At 45.8% G+C, this 21,584-nt stretch overlaps 1 protein-coding gene across 6 annotated transcripts in view; it reads right to left on the reverse strand.

Annotated features, from left to right (window-relative positions):
* Positions 1–14,210: 14,210 nt before the first annotated feature.
* The window catches only part of PAK1 (p21 (RAC1) activated kinase 1), a 110,977-nt gene continuing 103,603 nt past the window's right edge, over positions 14,211–21,584 (reverse strand). For all 6 annotated transcript variants that reach the window (XM_037885493.2, XM_037885239.2, XM_037885161.2 and 3 more), the window contains 3 exons: positions 18,310–18,506; positions 16,642–16,779; positions 14,211–14,947 (listed from right to left, as the gene is read on the reverse strand). In XM_037885493.2, coding sequence (XP_037741421.1) covers positions 14,861–14,947; positions 16,642–16,779; positions 18,310–18,506 — 422 coding nt within the window. In that variant the 3' untranslated portion in view covers positions 14,211–14,860. The remainder of the gene's footprint in view (positions 14,948–16,641; positions 16,780–18,309; positions 18,507–21,584) is intronic.

The raw sequence follows: 21,584 nt of genomic DNA on the forward strand, positions 1-21,584 counted from the left end.
AGCAGTTAAGCAATAAATGTAGGTCCCAAGGAGGAATAGGCACTCATACTGGATAAAACAAAGTAAGCCGGACCTTTAAGGAATCTTGCAGTTGAAGGATGCATGAAAACTGAGAATCTGCCAACTGGTGGCTGAAATCATAGAATCAGAGGACTGGAAAAGACCTCAAGAGGTCATCTAGTCCAGGTCCCTGAACTCATGGCAGGACTAGGTATTATCTAGACCAGTGGTTCTTAAATGTTTTTTTCCACGGACCACTTGAAAATTGCTGAGGGTCTCGGCGGACAACCTAATGATCTTTCCAAATGTTATTTGTTCCGTTAGCTAACTATTGTAAAGCACTTTGGATAAAAGCGCTATATTAAAAAACCCTTAATAGGGCATGGACATGTGCCCATCCTGACATGGAGTTCCCATAGGGACAATAACTCAACCCAGAACCTCATTAGCCAGCACGCTGCTAATCCCCTCACCTTCCATTATTTGGGCACGTCAATGGCAGCAACGTCTCACCACTGTGGAGCCCGGAGTCACAGCTGGGGGGGCGGGTGTTCTCATGTTTACAAAGGTGACGTCGGATTACAAACCACACTGGTCTCCCCGGGGTGGGGTGTTACGAGCAAGACAGAGAGAGGGGCATGAATTGGGAAGTTCACAGCTGGAACAGGATCCAAAGCCAAACCAAGGTTTGGGGGCAGAGGGAGGATTCAGATCTCGCCTTCCACTCCGCAGCCATCTAAAAGGACTTCCCAGGAGTCAAACTAAGGGACAGCCTTTTTCCAGCATTGGGCCATGTCTCAATACCACAATCTTCTTTTGTTACTCAACTTCTTTTAATCTAACCCAACCCAGTGCAGTGTTTGATGTAAAGTTAATGTTAAGTCCAGTTCATGTGTCAAGCTGTTGGGTTTTCTCTCTTCTTATTCTTCTGAATGTTCCAGGAGAGGCCTGGACTTTCCCGAGCGCGCAGGTTTGGGAAAGTTCTAGATTGGGGCTGCGTTGGGGTCACCTGCTAAATTTAAACCTAGTCTGGAAAAGTCAAGAGTGCGTCTGTGATAACTACTGGCAGGCTGTTGGATGCAAAGTGGTTGAATCCGAGTTGTACAGCATACAGAACACAGAGCCTATACTGGCTGTGTGTCCTAGGCTGGAGGGCACAAGGAGCAGAAGCATTTTGGGGCACTCAGGGCTATTATACAAGTGGTGACAACCTCTCACTGGTCTGAATTGCACCCCAGAATGTGACAGCTTTGTTCTGAAACTCCTGGAAAGCAAAGCAGAGGCCATGAGGTCAACACCCACAGAAGCGAGCAGATCACAAGAGCTGGCTTGGATTTTTACAGGCAGAGGTGACCTGTCACATTAACACAGAGTAGCATTTGTTATTTGTACTGTAGTAGTGCTGAGAGGCCCAAGCAAGTCACAGCCTCCTTGTGCTAGGCACTGTACATATACATAGACAGGTTCCAGTCCTATAAAGACTTATATTGACACTTAACTGTACACCTCGCAAATAGCCCCACCGAAGTCAATGAAAAACAAAGATGGGGGGACCCAGCAAAGGGCTTGTCTACACTGAAAACTTACATCAGCATAGCTATGTCTCTTAGGGGTCTGAAAAATCCACACACACACGCCCCGAGAGACGTAGCTAAACCAGCCTAAGTGCAGACAGTGCTAGGTCACTGGAAGAATTCTTCTGTCAACCCAGCTACTGCCTCTTGGGGAGGTGGATTAACTGGAGCAGGGTTTCTCAAACTCGGGTCGCAGACCCCTGGGGGTTCACCAGGGTACTCCAGGGATTCCGTGAGTCATGTCTGGCCCCAGGGATTCTGCAAGTCATGTCCAGGGCCATCAGTCCTGCTGATCAACTCCTCCGCATCCCTCCCGGTGCCTCCTGCACGCCATGGAACAGCTGTTTAGTGGTGCACAGGAAGCACTGGGAGGGATGGGGTGCACTTGGGGGAAGGGGGCAAGAGGCGGGGAAGAGGAGGGGCAGGGTTCGGGCAGGGGCAGAAAGAGTTGGGGCGGGGTCTGGGGCTGAGCAGGGGTCTTGGGGCTCCACTAAAATTTTAAATCAAAATGGGGGTCCTCAGGTTGCTAAAGTTTGACAACCGCTGAACAACAGCAATGGGAGAACCCCTCCCGTCAACATCGCTAGTGTCCATACTGCATCGCTGAAACGCTACAGCGGCGCCATTGCAAGTGTAGACAAGCCCTTAGTGATGACTTCTCTTATCCCCATGTATGTGAGGTGAAACAGAAGTAGTCTGGGCTTTGCCTACAGCTTTGTGAGTCAAGCCAGATGGCGGGAGATCGAAGTACTGCCTAGGCTTAACTGTGGGGCGAGGGCTCAGCTTCTCAACTCCATACTAGTGAAGAGTCACCTTTGCTTCGGCTCCTGTTTGGACTGTCCTCTCTCACGCACTGGGGCACTGGTGCAGTGGGGTAGCTGGGGGGAAGCCGCTCCAGACAGCCCTGCATCAGATTGCCACTTCCCTGTCCTCAACCATTAGTGGCTGTGGCCCTTTTTTGCTGCTGGCTGCCTGCACGCCTCTACTTGGGTCCACAGTCGCCCACCTCCAGTGCTCCTAGAGCCCCTCAGAGGGGAGGCGCTCAGGAACCGCTACAGGTCTTTGTTGTGTAGCAACCCATTAAAGCTCAGGGAGCACTCCACCGCCTCAGAGAGGCCCAGGCAAGTAACACCTCGCCTCTCTGCTGCTCTCCTCAGTCTCCTTCCACTCTGCTCCTCTAAGGGCGGCCGCAGCACGGGACAGGTGCAGGAAAGCCACTGAGCTCCCCCGTGTGGGGGACCACCCAGCAGAACTGGGGCTGGGGCAGAACACAGCCAGGGAGGAAGAGGACAGGGAGCAAGGTGGCGGACAGAAAAGCTCAAGAGCTGGAGGTGACTTTTTTGTATATTTGAACAGCTTAAACAGGGATTTGTGTGTCAGCCAGAGTGAAAAGATTGCTGTCTTTCTGAGACAGTGTATTTCCAAAAGATACGTCTAGCTCAGCCATGAGACAGGGGCCGTATGAGCAATTAGACAGGTAGATTTCTTTGGTCTGGGTTGTGCAGGAGGTCAGACTAAATGATCAGAGCTGTCTCTTCTGGCCGTAAACAGTATCAGTCTAGGAAGTGGGGAAGGGTAAGTTCGGCAGATGGTTGTGCAGCCCCAGAAGCGAGTGGTGCATAGGTCCTGGATGAAGAGCGAAGTCATTGAAAGCACAAGTTTCTATATATCTACAGCAAGCCATAACATGAATACCGACAGAGCAAGTTCCTCCACACAAGCCCCCGCCAAGATGTCTCAGCCTCGAGAGGCCATTTCCAGGATGGGAGAGCACAGACCGCTCTCCAGGTTCCCAGTCCTGGACCTAACTGCAGGGATTGGACATGGGGACGTCAGTGCCAGCTCTGCTGTGTGTCCAAGCGCTTTCCAAAGCTGGATAAGTATTATCCTCATATCCTCATGCCCCGACCCCACTCCCCAGCAGAGGCGCTCTGCAGCCCTCGCGCCCAACCCCAGTAGCTGTGCTGGGCAGGTGGGGGAAGCCCCCGTGCCCCGACCCCACTGGGCCTGGGACTGGAGGAGCTCTCGCTCCCTGACACTCTTCCATCCCAGGTAAACAGGTCACTGGGGCACTCTCTCTTCTGTCCTTTGTTCCCCTCTGGCTGGAACTGATTGGTCAGGTCACTGGGGTCCTCTCTCCTCAGCCTTTTGTCCTCCCACTGGCCAGAACCAGCTGACTGCCAAGCTGGGGTGGGCCTCTCAGTCACCAGTTTTTAGGGTTCCCCATCTCCAGGCCGTTGTCCGGGGGTCCCGGCTGCTAGGCAAGGTCACACCTGGTCCTCTGCAACAACAAACCCTCTCCCACCACCTTGTTAAACATGCAACATACCGGGAAACTGAGGCGTGCACATGCTATTCATGTAAAACAGTACAAAAATCACCAACTTCGTCACATCTCTCCCCCCCCTTCGAGTCTGAACTTCCCCAGGTCACTGGCTGGAGTGACCCCGCCTCAGGGCTGGGGGAGCACCCACGCCCCGCTCCGGCCCCGGGGCTGTGGCAGGGACAGAACTTCTCCAGTCTTGGGGGGGGGGGCAGAAAGGAGCAAATGGGTTGTGGGTCACAGTGTGGGGGGGGTGTGGAATGGGGTGGGACCATGGGTGGAACAGGGGCGGGGCTGCAGGGGAAGTGGCAGAACAGGGCGGGGCCACGGGGGAAGGGTCAGAATGGGGGTGGGGCTGCAGGGGAAAGGGGGATCCCCCCACTTGCTCTGGCCCAGGGCCCCATGAAAATTTAATCCCCTTCTGGGTCACACAGCCAGGTATCAGACTCAGTCTAGCTGACTCCTATTCTATTGCTTTACCTGCTAGAGCAGGGTGCTTTCCCATCAACCCCACCCTTAATTGGGTGAATAATCACCAGAGTTCAAAGGAAGGGTTAACAGGAGCCCTAGTAAAAGGGTAGAATAAAAGAGGAAGCCATAAATAACTGCAAGGGCCAAAACCTTTAATAAGTGTGGGAAAACTTAATACGACCGCCAGGGGGCACTACAGGACTGCAGAATTGGAGCACTAACTTGAACACGAAGGAGACATCCTCTGCTCACTCCCTGCACTGAACTCCCACCAACCCTGAACAGGAGTTAGTGAATAAACCTGAGGAGCAGTGAGTATCATAAAGGAAACCCAGCCTGTGATACTTCATCCTTCTCCAGCACCTTCACTCAGAGAGTCTCTGCGCACTTTACAAACACGGGCACCGAGTTAGCCTCACAACACCCCTGGGAAGCAGGGAATGACTGTTTTCTACAGATGGGAGGGAAATGAGGCAACAGAGATTAAAGGCCACATTAAGCGCTCAGCAGCTCCTGTTCTCAGCCAGAGTCGCTGGGTGCTGAGAACGGTAGAAAGATGGATCTCCTCATGTGGCTGCCTCAAGAGGAGTTAAATGGTTTTGAAAACTTCTCCCTAAATGAAGTCCAAAGAACTTTGTGGCAAGACTAGGATTAGAGTCTGGATCTCCTGGCTCCCAGGTCATGCCTTTACTGCAAGACTATCTTTCCATGCAAAATGTCCATGGGGTACATCTTTATACCCTGTTTTAATATTCCATCAAGAACATGCCCTATATAATCCAATAATTAAAAAGAGAAAAGAGTGAACACATTGTGAGCTGCCGTTTTAGCTCGTATAAAACAACCTGCCTAGGAATATAAAGAGCACTGACTAGCAACTTCGGGTGACCAACCTGAAACCCCTTAAAGGGGACTGATTTTCAGAGAGTGAGTTAGGGGTCTGGAACAGCTTCTATATGAGGAGTGATTAATAAGACTGGGACTTTTCAGCTTGGAAGAGAGACGGCGACTAAGGGGGGATATGACAGAGGTCTATAAAATCATGATTGGTGTGGAGAAAGTAAGTATGGAAGTGTTGTTTATGCCTTCTCATAACACAAGAACTAGGGGTCACCAAATGAAATTAATAGGCAGCAGGTTTAAACAAACAAAAGGAAGTATTTCTTCACACAACGTACAGTAAACCTGTGGAACTCTTTGCCACAGGATGTTGTGAAGACCAAGACTATAACAGGGTTCAAAAAAGAACTAGATAAGTTCATGGAGGATAGGTCCATCAATGGCTATTAGCCAGGATGGCCCGGGATGGTGTCCTTAGTCTCTGTTTGCCAGAAGCTGGGAATGGGCGACAGGGGATGGATCACTTGATGATTACCTGTTCTGTTCATTCCCTCTGGGGCACCTGGCACTGGCCACTGTCAGAAAACAGGATACTGGGCTAGATGGACCTTTGGTCTAACCCAGTATCGCCATTCTTATGAGTTTCAGCACTGTCTGGAAATCATCCTCCTTTAAAGGTGTCTCAGGCTGGATTCCTACAAACTTCAGCAGCCACGAGTCACTTGCATGAGTCACTGCCACTTGCAGCACCCAAAAATCACAAGTCACTTCTGAAAGTCTTGGCTCGATGTTTTAGTGATTAATCTTCAGTGGAAGGTGTTTGAGCTTCTGAAAAGACTGGGCACCAGTTGTACTTCACTCTGAAACAGAAACCGTTCTGAACTTTCAGTAACCCATGCTTCACAAGTTGCTAGCTACCATTTCCTTCCAGCGCATTAGCCTAAATGAACAAGCTCCACCAACAGGAGCTTATCACAATTTCAGTGCAGTCAGGTATCGTTTGCTGAGCACTACCCCGCTGCCCTCCAGTCCCCCACAGGCTTTCTGCCACAGAAAATTTGACGAGCAATAATCTGCAAGATACTTGCTGCTCTCCTATTCATTTTAGGCCCATGTTTTCAGCAGAAGACATAACCCAGGCCTTGTATTCTAAATCTACACTGCCTCCTGCTGGGGTCCTGCGCCAGTGTCTTTTCTAAGCCAAGCACGATCAGGCGAGTATGTGCTTGGATGGGAGGTGAAGAAGGACGTAGATCTATGTGAGAGGCTTACGGAGGCACAAGGTTTTGTGGGTCTCACAGGATCAGTAGGGTTTGTGCTTCTTGCACAGGGGGAGCAACCTCCCACACTCATACATTAATGGAAGAATTTGAAGGGAACTCAGTGAGGGATCTTTGCAGAGTTTCTAACCTCTCATCCACAGGTATTTGCTGTGGGGAGGTGATTTGTACTTTCACCCCATTACTATTACAATCAGAGCTGTCTGTTCGTACAGTAACTAGCAGAGCGGGGCCCTGACCTGTTTGGCCTCTTGGCACTAGCACAATATAAATGTTAAATATTTTCCAGTTACAAATGTACTGTACATCTTCCCATAAATTTGCACAGCACCTAGCACCACTGGGGCCAGATCCTGGGTGCTACCGTAATATAAATAACATAGGACTAGCCATGCCACGAACCCACAGGCACAAGACGATTGCAGGGGATACAGCATTCTCTGTAACACAAGGTCCTCTGCCTTGTAAGACCTCTAGCCTCTCAGAGGAAGGGAAGTTAAGAGGATCAGCTAACACTGATTCAGCTGGCAAGGTGGAGAAAGAACAATGGCCACATCGTGTAGAGTAGATTAGCCCGAGTGGGACTCACGTTTGGGTGTTTCACTTCTAACAATGTGTGTATGCGCACGCACACACCTGCCCATCTCTAGAAGGGAGATGAACACCCCAGCGAGGGAGGCACATGTTAAGGATTAATTAGGATGATTAATAAGGATGATTTAGTTGGTGTTGATCCTACTTTGAGCAGGGGATTGGACTAGATGACCTACTGAGGTCTCTTCCAACCCTGATATTCTATGATTCTATGAATTAGCAAAGCAATCTGCAGTTGAAAGTGCCAGTTATAGTGAAGTATGAATTTACATAGTAGCCAATTAACAGGATTAAGTTGCAACCTTAAATCCTTATGTAGGTCCCTATGTGCATATTTTCTCAATGTGCTTGTTTACCAAGGAATTGTTAGTGCCACGCTGGTCAGTTTCACCGTTCATTCCAACTGGGCTTCAGCTGTTTCCATCCTGTGTTTTGTGAACTGCCAACCTTACCAGTAAGGGCATCGCTATGAGAGCTTTCCTTCCTCACCGGCTGCTACAGAAGTCAAGCCTGTGAAATCCCTCAAGGCATTTCATTTGGTTCATTTAACTTCAGGAGGATAAAGCATTCAGGCATGCCATGGTGAGACATGCACAATATTAACTGCATTGCTTTGGTCAGGCCAGGCTGCAGCTGGCTTCCCTTATATGAGAAACTGCTTTCCTATTCAACTGTGCAAGTATCAGATCACATCTTTGTCAGTGTCGATTACTTGTGCACCTGCAGGCCCCAAATACAATCAGGGTCCAATCCCCGCCTTAAAGAGTTTACAATCTAAGGAGAAAAGACACACACAGGGGAGGGACAACGAAAGAATCTTACACAGGGGGAATTGAGGCAGAGAGAGAAAGTGACTGCTCAGGGTCACGCAGAATTTTGCTGGGACCTGCACCCAGATCTCCCTGGTCCCATTTCTCAACTACAGGCCCATCCTTCTTCTCTCTTATCTGGTGCCTCTGTATTAGATAGTGGCATTTAGGATCATGACCAACAGAGCAATTATATTTTCTCTCAAAAAGTTTTCAACTAACAGAGGTGATAGGTGCAGCCCTGGGAATCCCAGGCCAGTGAGCCTTACTTCAATGGCAGCTAAATTAGTTTAAATAAGAGTTATAAGAATACCTAGACAAACATGATATAGTAATAGGAACAATAATGAGTGTGGTATACTCAAAGGTAAATTACACCTCTCTCACCTATTGGAACTCTTTGAAATCAGTCATCCAAATAGCACACAAAGGAGAACCAGCAGACAATCTATTTGGATTTTATTTTATTTTAAAGAAGCATTTTTTAAAAAATGATTGAGCTGATACATCAAGAAGAAACAATCCAGGCATTGAAGGAGGGTTCATTTAGCTGATATGAAGAGATGGAAGAGAGGCTACACAGCTGACTTTAAAATGGCCACAGGCCATCATATTTCCAGAGAGCATCTGGAGACAGGAGGTTTCTCAGCAAACTCAAGATTGTGATCAGAAAACAGCAACTGACGACTGATGGACTTAAAATCTTTGTTGAATATAAAGATATATAGCATGACTGATGTGGTCATAAATCCAAAGCATAGGACCAAGGTGAATACAAACCAGACACCTTTTGAAAGGCAATTGAGAAAGTTTCTCTTGTCCAGTGAATCCTGCACCAGCTTTGCTTCCATAATTTTATTCAACAACGAATGAACCTGGACTCTGTCTTCATTTTCCAGTCTCCTGCACTGAATTTTCCAGTTGTCCTTCCAGCGGGATTATGGCATTTTTCTGAAGCTCCCAGATTTGCTCAAATCCTTCCAGCACATGCCTTAACTTGGATGCCTGGCATTTTTCCTCTTCATGCTGCTGCTCTGCAATCTCCAGCTTGCTATGCAGTTGTTTCAGCACTTCTGGATTTCAGAAGATATGTTTCCCATCCCTGATCTTTCTCCTTGAAAAGATTTGTAATCCTGATAATGCAGAAATCTGGAGGCACATTCCCTTTATTTCATCAGTCACATGGTCATTGGCTCTTTCCAAGTTCCTGTTTTGGAATTCCAAATGTTTAATCTTTACTTCCCCTAGTCCCAGAATCTCTTTGACATTCTCCACCTCTTTGCCAATCTTCCACCATTGTTCTGAAACAGTCGGTCTTGGCTTGCAAGTTTCTGTCCTGGTCTTTCATACAATTGTTTTATTTTATTAGCTCCTGCTTTTCATTATCAAGGTTGGGAGCTGTTTCTCTAATATCCCATATTTGATTCTGTATACTTTCATTAGCAACTGTCAGGTCCTGAATCAGGCAATTATCCATGTGCTCGGTCTGATGTCCTCTGATGCAGAGATAAAATTGTGGGCTTTGTGGAAATGAAACAACTCAAAAACCATGCCTAAAAACGTTAGCCAGGTCATTTGTAAGCCTGACTTCACCTTTACTAAATTTTAGGAGATGTATATGATCAAATATGCTGTTACACATTGTCTGTGGGTTATGTTAGCTCACATACTTTGCTGTGAAACATTTTATTTCATACAATAAATTCAAAGTGGAGCATTTTTCTGGGATTTTTGTCTGGACCTGCTTTATGTCAACAAGTGACAGGCAAAACATTCTTTAAAACTTGAATCTAGCTAACTCACAGGTCATAAAATCAGACTGTTCTCAAACATCATAAATACCTTGTTGTAAATATTGCCTATTTCTATGCACTGCTGCAGTATTTTGTGGAATATGTGTATCATCATAGCTATTGTGTTCTTGACCAAGATTTACAAAAGTGACTAGTGATTTCGATTGCCTCAATGTTGGGTTGCCCAACTTTTTCAGAGCTTTTTGAAAACCAGCGTCTAAAGTTGGGACACCTACCGAACTAAGGCAACCCAAATCACTCGTCCCTTTGTAAAATCTTGGCCTTTGTGTGGATGTAAAGGGTTTTCTCCATGTCTTTACTTAAACTTGGCCTTGATCACACCAAGATCTGTTAAAAAGGCAAATAAAAGAGCAGAAGTGTCTCTATGGAAACCTGGGTCTTCTCAAGAAGAACTCCCACCACCTTTGTTTAAAGGGATATTCCAGCCTGCCAGGGACATAAATAACTTGTTTCAAGCAGTAACAAATAATGGAGCAGATTTATGTTCTGAAACGATACAGATATGTCCCTTTAATTAAGACATTCCAAGACTGAAGCTGTGCTATCAAAGCCATAACAATGGGCGGCTATTCACTCATTCCCATTCTCCTCCTGAGCTACAAGCCTTCCCTTTTAAAGGCACACAAAGGATTTACACACACACACACACACACACACCTCTCTCTCTCTCCCTCTTTGGTACAAAATCCTAGAAACTCAGTAAAATAAATCATTTCTATAAACATTGAAGAGTTAAGTGAATAAGACATTTTATCAACAATAATTAAGCATATTGTGTAAGTTCCCATCTGCCTCTTATGTTTTAGGGAGAGGTATAAACTTCTGGGTTCGCTATTCTTCAACGGCCTGTTTCAAAATCCACTGAGGTCAATGGGAGTTTTTCCACCACTTCCAGTGGACTCTGGATCGGGCCTTGATTGCCTAGATTGATGTCAGCCTAATTTCTTGTTAAGCTTTTGCGAGTCGCTGATTTGCAGTGGTGAGCATTCCTTATTATTCTTTGATGTACTTGACACGATCGAGACACCTTGAAGTGGACTGATAGTAGGCAAGCAAAGAACCTATTAACCTATTAAGCAGCTAATATAAAGGAGCCATTTAAATATAAATATATATTAAATGGGGAACTAATTAAGTGGCAAAATTGAGGAATCTGGCTCACAAACAGGCAAGAGTATCGTTGACAAGACAATACACTTAAAGGACTAGCATTTACCTTGAAAAGACCATAGTATGTAAAAACCAAAGAAGCGATCATCAAAACGATGCAGATTTATCTCCATTGGTAAGAGCTTTCCCAGGATTTTTAATTTTTAAACACGTGTGGAATGAAAATGTTCTCAAAGTGAACTGAAGAAGTTTTAACTTCTTGAAGTTCTGAGAGCATTGCTCCCAAGACAGAGAGTGATGGCCATAAAATCTGACCAGATTTATTACTCTAGTACAGTAGAACTTCAGAGTTACTAACAGATCTGTCAACCACACACCTCATTTGGATCGAGAAGTACGCAATCAGGCAGCAGCAGAGACCAAAAAAAAATGCAAATACAGTAGAGTACTGTGTTAAACATAAACTACTAAAAAAGGAAAGTTTGAAAAGATTTGACAAGGTAAGGAAATGGTTTCTGTGCTTCTTTCATTTCAATTAAGATGGTTAAAAGCAGCACTTTTCTTCTGCATAGTAAAGCTTCAAATCTGTATTAAGTCAATGTTCAGTTGTAAACTTTTGAAAGAACAATAACGTTTTGTTCAGTTACAAACATTTCAGAGTTACAAACAACCTCCATTCCCGATGTGTTCGTAACGCCGAGGTTCTACTGTACATTGGCATTAGCCAATCATATGCATGAACTGAAGCAGCACTGAGCCCAGGACATGGGAGGCAATGACCTGAATGGGAAAGGCAACATGTTGATACATGAGTCCAGCCAAGTGCTAAAAGTAAGGCAGATACCAGAGTTTTAAACTACATGAGCACTAAAACGGAAGAATTTACCTGACTTACCTGAGGCAGTTAACTTAAATCAGGCCCAGACAGCCAGCCATTGTACTCTGCACCACTGACTTTCATGTCAATAGATCAGGGCAATGAAGCCAGACTGTTAGAACTTAGTTGTTAGAAGATGACATAGCTCTGATGTCACAATGCTACAATTTATCAACGGGCCTCAAAAAGCCTTTGGCAAAATCTCTCACATAAAGCTATTAAGAAAACTAAGTAGCGCTGATGGAATCCTAGGCAAGGCACCACCATGGATTAGAAATCAGCCGAGGGACAGAAGCCAAAGAATAAATGGTTCCTTCTGACTGTAGCCCGCCTAGGCAATGGATAGCCTGAAGCAGGATTTAACATGGTTATTTATAAGAAATCATCCTTGGTCGGGGTAAGTTGTGCTGCAATCCTGCTACCAGCACCCATGCTCAATTATGGTAGCAGCCAGCATGGATATAGTCTGATCATGTGAGGTGCTAAAGAACTCCTCAACCCCCAGGCTCCCATTGTGAGGCAAGGACCCACAGCGCCTTTATGGATCAGGTTCTAATCCCTGTTATTTACAAGGGCTTTGTCTTAGAGATGTCGGGCAGCTGGCATGAAGCAATGTATTTCCATTGAAATCAGCGGAGGTATATGGATATCCACCAGCTAAGGATGTGGCCTGTAGTCCATTTCCCATTACATGGGCCAATAAGACAGCACCAGGGAAAATATAAATAAACTCCTCGTTTGTCCAACAATTACTCAAGGCAATGGCACTTCTCTTCAATCTCTGTCCAAATTCCCCAGGGAGTGTCTATCTGATCATCCAATCCGACTTCCCCTAGGGCTGGGGTGTTCTACTATTATCACCCCATTTCATCCTAGGGGTTCACCCAGAAATCCAAGGCTAGTCAGAAACAGATGTCCAGGGAAATCCTTAGTCACAGAAAGGTGAACAAATGGGATTTTTAATGACTGGAGTTTAAAATTATGATCTTTTTGCGAGCTGTGAACACTGAGCTGGTGGGGTGGGGAAAATAGTGTCTCGGACCATCCTTTTAGTTGAACCTGTTTTAACTTGTGTCAAGCTACGAGGCCCTGAAAGCAGCTTAATCCAGGTTATTTTAGGTGAGATCTTAACTACAGACTTTTGCAGGCATAGCTATGTCAGACAAGGGCGTGCAAGGTGTAATTTGTGCTGGCAAAAGCCTCTAGTGTAGATACACCCATACCAGCAAAGGAACTGCTTGCATTTTCATATGACAGTGAATTTACATAAGATATTGGAAAGCAGAAGTGCTCTGCACCAGGAGATATGTGTATGTAGCTGATGGTGACTGAACTATACAAACCAATTTTTAAAAAGGTGAGGCATCAGAAATTAAAGTTCACTTGGAAAATTAGAAGTAAAACAGATGGGAAAGACCTGTTAGACCATTCTGTCCATCTCCCAAATACTGTACATCTGGCAGATATTGTGGCTAAACGCAGTAACTTGTTATGCAACAAGGGAAGAGGCAGAGATCAGAGTGGGGAAGACAAAGAAAAATCCATCAGTATCCAAGCAGAGAGGGTCTATTACAGGTTTCACCTAGGAGTTGGACTGAGCAATTATGCACTATTACCATTTGCTGGAGGCCTAGTGGTTCCTCCATCATTTAAGCCCTCATACATTGGTTTAATTTACACCATAAGGGGCCAGAAGAGGGGGCCCTGGCAAGAAAAGCAACAGCAGAGTCTAAGAAAGCAGCTCCCACCTGACTTTAATGTATACCTTTTTAAAGCCATCTTCTGGTTCCTCAGTATGGAAATCACAGCAGCTTAGACTCCATATCATGTTCGCAATTGGATATAAGCAGGTCTAGGGAACTCAGTGTAAAATAATCTAGTTTGCACGTACCACTTTAGCCATCACCTCTGGACACCCAGTGGCAAACAAAGAATAGCATGAACAGTAGTCCAGTTTGAGAGGATTGTGTTTATGACTATGAAGTTAATTCTCTAAATCCTCCCTCCCGCACCCTGAGATCAGAAATGCAGCAGTTTTATTAAAATCAACATACAGCTGGTTATAGCCCAGTGTTTAGGCCACAGAGTTCTCCACTCAGATGCAGTTCCAAGTTTCCTGATACTTTAAAAACTGTGGCAACCAGAGGAATTATTAACCCTCTTGGTCCTCCAGATAAGTCACAGGATAAAGAAAACAGATTATTTAGCTTACACACACACACACACACAATAGCATCTGAGACAAGACCGTTTTTCCTGGAACTTGGCATAGGAAATAATACCTTCTCAAATACCAATGTGGGCAAATGGTGATACTGTAATGGTGACCACTGTATCAGTGTTTTATGATACAGAGCAGTGATTTCTTTAACACAAGCTGTGCTTTACAAATGAAATAGTTTTAAAAACAGGCCTGTCACCTTCTTCTACGATTTACCTTCTAACGCACCAGAAATGTTATTTTTGGAAGTGACCTAATAATTAGCAGAATTGAAAACTGAAGCCTACACATCTGAGATGAAAACAGAAAGAGGATCTTTTAATCAGAGGCTGATTCACAAGACGAAGCACAAAGGCGATCCATGAATTAAATCCTCCGATGGTTGCAGAAAATTCATTCAGAATATTTCAGCTCTCTCTGTCAAGGCGTCCGGCAGCACTGAGGAAGTGTTTGGTGCCGCATACTCCTGCATCCCCCTTTTCAATTATTAAAGCTGTTCAGATTTCTGCTGGCTGCTCCATTATTCAAGTAATCTGAAGCATGCAGGAGTTTCAGTAGTGTGATAACTGAGCTGGGCAGAGGCAGGGAAAATGCGGCCAGCGAGAGATGTAATTTATTAAGATAAACATGGTCTAAGGCTCCACACTTATGTTAAAAAATAAACATTAAGAGATATGAAATCAAACTGGCTTTGCTACATCAGGCTCAGAGGTTCTCAAAAAGACCTTGTCAACCATACAAAATAATCTTCTCCCACCAAGTGGGTGAGAAGGCTGTTCACAACTTTAGATCAGCAATGCCTCCTTTAACATTCAACAAATACTACTTCTGTGGCCCACTCTCAGGGGATCAAAGTTTTGGGCACCCCCAAGGAGCAGGAAAGCAGGTATTCAGTCTCTGAAATGAACATTGAAAAGACTTGGCACAATGACTATGATGATTCCGTGTTAGTGGTTGTTCTTCGCTGCTTCTTTTGCAGCAATAATCAGAGGAGTGAGACTAGAAAGGGGCTTCGCAATTTTCAGGAACTGGTGCTAGGAGAGAAGGAGAAAACCAAGTTATTGATGACGCCTTTGAGGTCAAGTCTCACCACAGAGTGAAACGTTTGCACCAAAACCATGTAGAGCTCAGTTTGGTTTAGTTACAAGCTCAAAACTCAAACCAGGTTAAACTAAAAGTTTTGCTGAAGTCACAAACCTTTCAAGCAAGCCTGGACTGAGTTCCAGCTTTGCACCAAAATCAGGCTAAATTCCCAGCTTTATGGGCTTGTGACACAAAACTAGTTGAAACTCAGGAAATTCTTCATGGATTCTGAGTTAATTCAAAAATATAAATTGAAAGTTAGAGGATCTTAGTCCTGGATGGAATGAAGTCACAGAGATCTGCTCTAGTTCATCCACAAGTTATTGAGCTGGATGTGGGAGTCACTGAGTGATTTTCTACGGCCTGTGTTATGCAAGAGGTCAGACTCTATCATAACAGTGCCTTCTAGCCTTTCAATCTATTAATATCTGCAAAGCAGAACTGGAGTTTGGCACAGCTATAGTCAAACTGACAATCCAAGTCATTTACTAGATATCCAGGGGTCCATTTGCAGGACACCTTCCACTTACTACAATGCAACACAGATATTGTTGTGCATCCATCACTATACATGGTGCCACAAAGCACTGTATGGAGAGATCCTCCTGAGCTGAAGGTGGTGAGTTTTGAGGTAAATTTCAAGAAGTGGAAATACCTGCTGCAGTGGGGAAATAATTCCATGTATAGTGGGTAACAAGTAAAGTTTCTAATGCCCAATCCTACCATAGCACATCTCCGGGGGGGGGGGGGAGAGCAGAAGACAGATTCAAAGTGGATCTCAAGTGAGGGAAGTCAGGTACAGCCCAACCACTGAGCACTTGAGAGACATGACCATGCCATCAGTCACACATGCACAACTCCCACTGGACTTCTGTGGGAGTGGAACATACACAAACTGATAGGGTTGAATTCAGTCCTGGAACTGGACATCCATGAAAACAGAGGGGAAGTGGGTGAGAGGACAGTACTGTTCTGCCCCGGACGCATTTTGGCTAGAGCACCCAAGCTCCTGAAACAGAAACAGCAGGGATTTAAGGAAGAGCATTACTCTGAAAAGTGAGAGAATGGTACCCAATAAATGGCTAGCGATTAAGGCATGAGTAGCAGTGTCTCAGGGGAAGCAGACTAGCAGAGAATGGACAGGGAGGAAGTCCCTTTTGTAGCCAAGCTGAGGTGAATTAAGGAGAGAGACAGCAGGGTCTGAGACATAGTATAAAAAGACACTTGCAGCAGAAGGGCTGTCGTGGGGAATCATGCAGTTGACAAGGCCAAGAAGAGCAGGGAGAGAAGTCTGAGCAATGAGGGAAGAGTGCTGAGACACACAGAGTTGGGCACCAGCTGTGGAGAAACCATGGGAATAAGGGGCTCTGCATCTTGAAGGATCAGGCCCAGGGTGAGCATTTTGAATTTGGTTACAGAATATTCCACCCAGCGGTGGCCAAGACAAAAAGAGACGGGAACCAGGAAAAGAGTCCTAAAGTAAAAAAATCCTCATCAATCCACTCCCTGTGCCCCTTCAGGCACGTCACCTCAGACATGCGTGTGCCGTCAGCCATGCCATTTTAAACATAAAAGGAATCCTTAGCAGAGGCCAGAGTGCTAGCTTGACTTGAGCTCGCCCCTCCACCCCCATCCCAGTGGTTACCTGTAGCAGTTCTTTGGCAGAGCCTCTTTTCTCTACATCCATCTCGAGACAGCGGTTCAGGAAGTCTCTAAATATGGGCGAAAGCTTCTCAGGGTTCTGCAGCTCTGGAGTACCATTGGTAGCAATGAGATACAGGGCCTGAAGGAAATGAGCACAAGGAAACAAAAGGAAATGTGGGGCAATTCAGATTCACCCCTTGTTTGAGTGAGATCCCTCCTCCTACAGATTACACAGGCTTCTATTTTTCCTGCACATTCCGTTAGGAACAAATTGTTGCATGATTCATACACGCTTATGTCCATCCATGTTTATTATAAAACAACACTGCTGTCTGCCCTACTTTTAAATGGACAGGATCCAGTCCTCTAGTATTTTACCCTATTTAATCCAGGTTTGGATCCTGTAGCCATCTGGAGGGATTTGAAAGAAGAAAAAACATTTCATGCCTTGTCTAAGGGCTTTTATATACAGGGGAGTTTACTAGCATAACTATATCAATATAATTATGCCACTGTGGTTTATACTGGTATAACTCCTTGAGTGGATACTTTTATTCTGCAAGAAGAATGTCCACACAGGGAGTTATACCACTATAATTACAGCAGTGTAACGCTACTGGCATAGTCATGCCTGTAAATGTCCCTGCAAACACAAACCCAGGCCTTGTCTACACTGCCACTTTACAGCGCTGAAACTTTCTCGCTCAGGGGTGTGAAAAAACAACCCCCACTCCCAGCACTGGTAGCTACTCCCCTCGGGCGGGGGGGGGGGGGTTGGGGAGGGAGGGGCGTGGTTTACAGAGCTGGGAGAGCTCATATAAGGGAAGGTCTGGTGTATATCATATATGGTGTATATCATATATGGACAATGTCAGGCACGTTAGAGCCAACATTTTTAGATTATGTAAAAACCCCAAAGTTTTACGAAACTATTAACAGGAACATTTTCTATTTTTTTTTTAAATAGTTGATGAATGTGCTTGGATTTGAAACTTCTCCTGCAATGCTTGCAGCTCATCCACTGCCTGGGCTCAGCCTTTGCAACCCATCCACCACTGCCACAGTATGAGAACCAGGCAGTGAAATGATGGAGTGGGATTGCACAGGAGGGGCTGGGCTTGAGGATTTGAGAAGCCAGCCACAATTACAAAACACTATGCCTAGCGGTGCTCCTGCTGCCACATGCTCAGAACTTGGGATAGGAAGTAACTACCCACAATCTGGCCCTCGACGTCTTACGAGTGAGTCTACGAAAGCGCTTGCCATGCTTTGAAGTGGGCCACTGGAAAGGTATTCCTGGAAAGACAGCTTGCGAAGGACAGTTAAATCACTTCACAAAACCGAGACCATGGGTTTCCACTATCTAGAACCAAATTCAGACTTTTAAGGCTCTGAAATGGTCAGAATTTTCCTCATTTCTAATTTCTAGGCAGCATAGGGACTGAACAGAGAGAAATGTCACGAAAGGCCATTCTTGCATTGCTTCTGGCCTAATATAGCAGAGACGTTCAGAGAAGCATCCAGGATGCATCCGTTCACCCTAATGCAGAAACTTCTGAGGTTTCCTTATTAACGTATGACTATACGGGAACTATCACAAAAGCGAAGCCAGGTTTGACGCATCTGGCTGACTCTCACACGGCACTACAGTGACACAGCATTGGCTTACTCTCAGGGGGTTCTCATTGAGATAAGGAGGCTCTCCCTCAATCATTTCAATAGCCATGATTCCCAGAGACCAGATGTCCACTTTCGGCCCATAAGCTTTCCGCGTCACCACTTCAGGAGCCATCCAGTAAGGTGTCCCCACCATGGTGCTGCGTTTGCTCTGCTCTGGTGTTATCTGGGCACAGAAACCAAAGTCAGCTGGAAGAGAAAATGAGGGTTGGGAAGCAAGGAGACATTTTAAAGATAAGTTAGTTTGTTCACAAAGATATAAAAAAACATAAGAACAGCCATAATGGGTCAGACCATCTAGCCCAGTATTCTGTCTTCTGACAGTGGTCAGTGCCAGGTGCTTCAGAGGGAATGAACAGAACAGGTAATCATCAAGTGATCTATCCCATGTCATCCATTCCCAGTTTCTGACAAACAGAGGCTAGGGACACCATCCCCACCCATCCTGGCTAATAGCCATTGATGGACCTATCCTCCATGAATTTATCTAGTTCCTTTCTGAACCCTAGTATAGTCTTGGCCTTCACAACATCCTCTGGCAAACAGTTCCACAGGTTGACTGTGCGTTGTGTGGAGAAATACTTCCTTTTGTTTGTTTTAAACCTGCTGTCCATTAATTTCATTTGGTGACCCCTACTTCCTGTGTTATGAGAATGCCATTAATGCCAGAGAATTGACTGAAAACAAGGCTGAAAACGGAGTTCATATTATGCATCGGCTGATGTAAGTTACGGCAGCAGTTATGAAAGGAAGGATAGTTATGTGCTTACGACACAAGGCATCTGGATTCTGTAACTGACTCACTGTCATGCCGTTGGACAAGTGAACACCTCCACAACCACGTATAAAATGGAGACAGTATTTCTTGTCTCACAACCGCCCTGAGAAAGTAATGTCCTTATAGCACCTTGAAAGCGTAAAGTGCTATATATGCTCTACATTCTAAATGTCATTATTCTAAGGTGACACTGCCAGAAAAGTTAACTGATACTAAATCTAATCTGGGATTAGGATAGTCTATGTTTTTTCTCATCAGATGTGTCACAGTCATATTATTTCCACAGTAGATATGTCATCCCATCTAGCTGTATTTGCTTTACAGTGTGAACGCTTATGTCCATACTAAAATTAATTTACTTTTAGACATTTAAATTCAGTTATGGTCAGAAGTAGGAAGGGAACCTTTAAGCGAAGATTTCTGATCCCCATGTCTTTTCAACTCATCTGCTTATTTTGCTGATTAAAACAAGCGTTTACTCCTGTTAGCCTTGCAAAGCCAACACAGCAAGCTGGTTTCTTTCATGCCTCGTGCACCATAAGAAATGTTTTCTTACTGGAACCGTGATTCTTCGAGATGTGCTACAGATGCGTATAGTCCACGTAAGTGCGTGTTCGCCAGTGCACTGAGCTGAAGAAATTTCCCTAGCAGTACCCATAGAGAGGCAGCACTTGTGCCTTGTGGCCACAGCCCCTCCCTTGGCTACATGGGACCACGCTGTCCCAACCCTCCCTCAGGTCCTTAGCACCAACTGCCTGGAAACGAGACTCGAATGCAGAGAGAATGGAGGGTGCGTCATGGAATACATGTCTGCATTATATCTCAAAGAGCCACAGTTACAGTAAGTAACCATTATTTCTTCTTCAAGTAGACACAGCTGTGTATTCCACTTGAGTGACTCACAAGCAGCAGCCCGCCAGGAGGCGAGGATCCGTGTCTACCTAAACGATGACTGCAAGGCCACTCTACCAAAGCCTGCATCCACCCTGGAACGTGCGGTTATGGCATAATGGTTCATGAACATATGTATCGATGACCACGTAGCAGCCCTGCAAATGTCCAATATGGAAATGTCACTGAGGAATGCTATTGATGTTGCTTGAGCCATCATAGAATGAGCTCGCACTCGTGGAGAGGGGCTAACCAGAGCTATTTCCTATGCAGTCTTGATGCAGGATGTTATCCATTTGGAAATGGTCTCTGCAGAGACTGTTTGACCCTTCATGCGATCTGCATATGACACAAATGAGGCAAAGCATGAAACGGTTTAGGCCTGTCCAGATGTCAGGCTAGCTTGACATCTAAGATATGGAGATGCTGCTCCTTTAGAGATGAATGTGGCTTAGGAAAGAACACAGGTATATACATCACCTGGTTCAAATGAAACTGAGAAACCACTTTAGAAAAAAATTTTGGATGCAGGCCATAAGGTCACTTTGTCTTTGGAGAACTGTGAATAAGGAGGCTCTGCCATCAAAGCCTGTAACTCTCTCACTCTCCTTGGGGATGTGATCACTACCAGGAACGCAGTTTTCTGACACAAGCGGGAAGGGACAAGATGCAGAAGGCTGCTAGGATGAGGTAAGGTCCCACAGGGGAACTGGTTCTAGGAATGGAGGATGCAGATGAAGAAACCCTTTTAAGAATCTTGCTACCGTGGCACTGAAGACAACTGATCTTCCCTGAATGATTGGGGGGGGGGGAGAGAATGAAATGCCGATATCGCTGCCAGATATACTATCAATGAACTAAACACAAGCCCCAATGACAGAAGGTGCGGCAGGTTCTCCAAAATGCCCTGGATAGAGGTCACCAATGGTTGGATTCTGCGGGCCAATGGTCACACCGAAAGTCACTTCCATTTCACTGAATAGGGCACCGTGGTGGAGGGTCCTCTACTGTTAAGGAGGACTTGTTGGACAGCCACCAAACACTGCTCTTCCTCCTCATTCAGCTGTGCCACAACCATGCCACTTCCAAAGCCAGCAGAGAGCGGATATGCTCAAAGAGCAATATCTCGTGAGAGGGGGCCCTGAAGGGGTATGGGGAGGGAGGGTGGGAAGGAGTTGTGGAGAGGAACTGGATGGCATAACCCCATCTGATGGGGCTTAGGACCCAGCTGTGGGTGGTGATCAAGCCCCAAGCATTGTGAAAGCAGGCCAGCCTGTCTCCAAAGCAGGGAGATGAGGAGAGGAGCAATGACTGGAACAGTGCTCTGGACCAAGGAGGCCCAATGGGCGCTTGGAGGACAGTGTGTGGACTTGCCGAACCCCAAGACCAACTGCTTTTTCCTGCTGAATCTATCCCTCTTTCTGGGTTTGTCCCATTGCCTTGGAGGAGGGCAAGGCTGGCCAAACGTGTGCTATGGACGATACTGCTGCTGAACGCCTCAGTGGCACCTCTGCCCCACTGGCGTGTACACCCCCAAGGACCGCAGGGTAGTCCTGGAGTCCTTGAAGGAATGCAGCTTCTCGTCAGTTTTGTCCAAA

Source organism: Chelonia mydas, chromosome 1, assembly GCF_015237465.2.
Source record: "Chelonia mydas isolate rCheMyd1 chromosome 1, rCheMyd1.pri.v2, whole genome shotgun sequence".
NCBI lineage: Eukaryota > Metazoa > Chordata > Testudines > Cheloniidae > Chelonia > Chelonia mydas.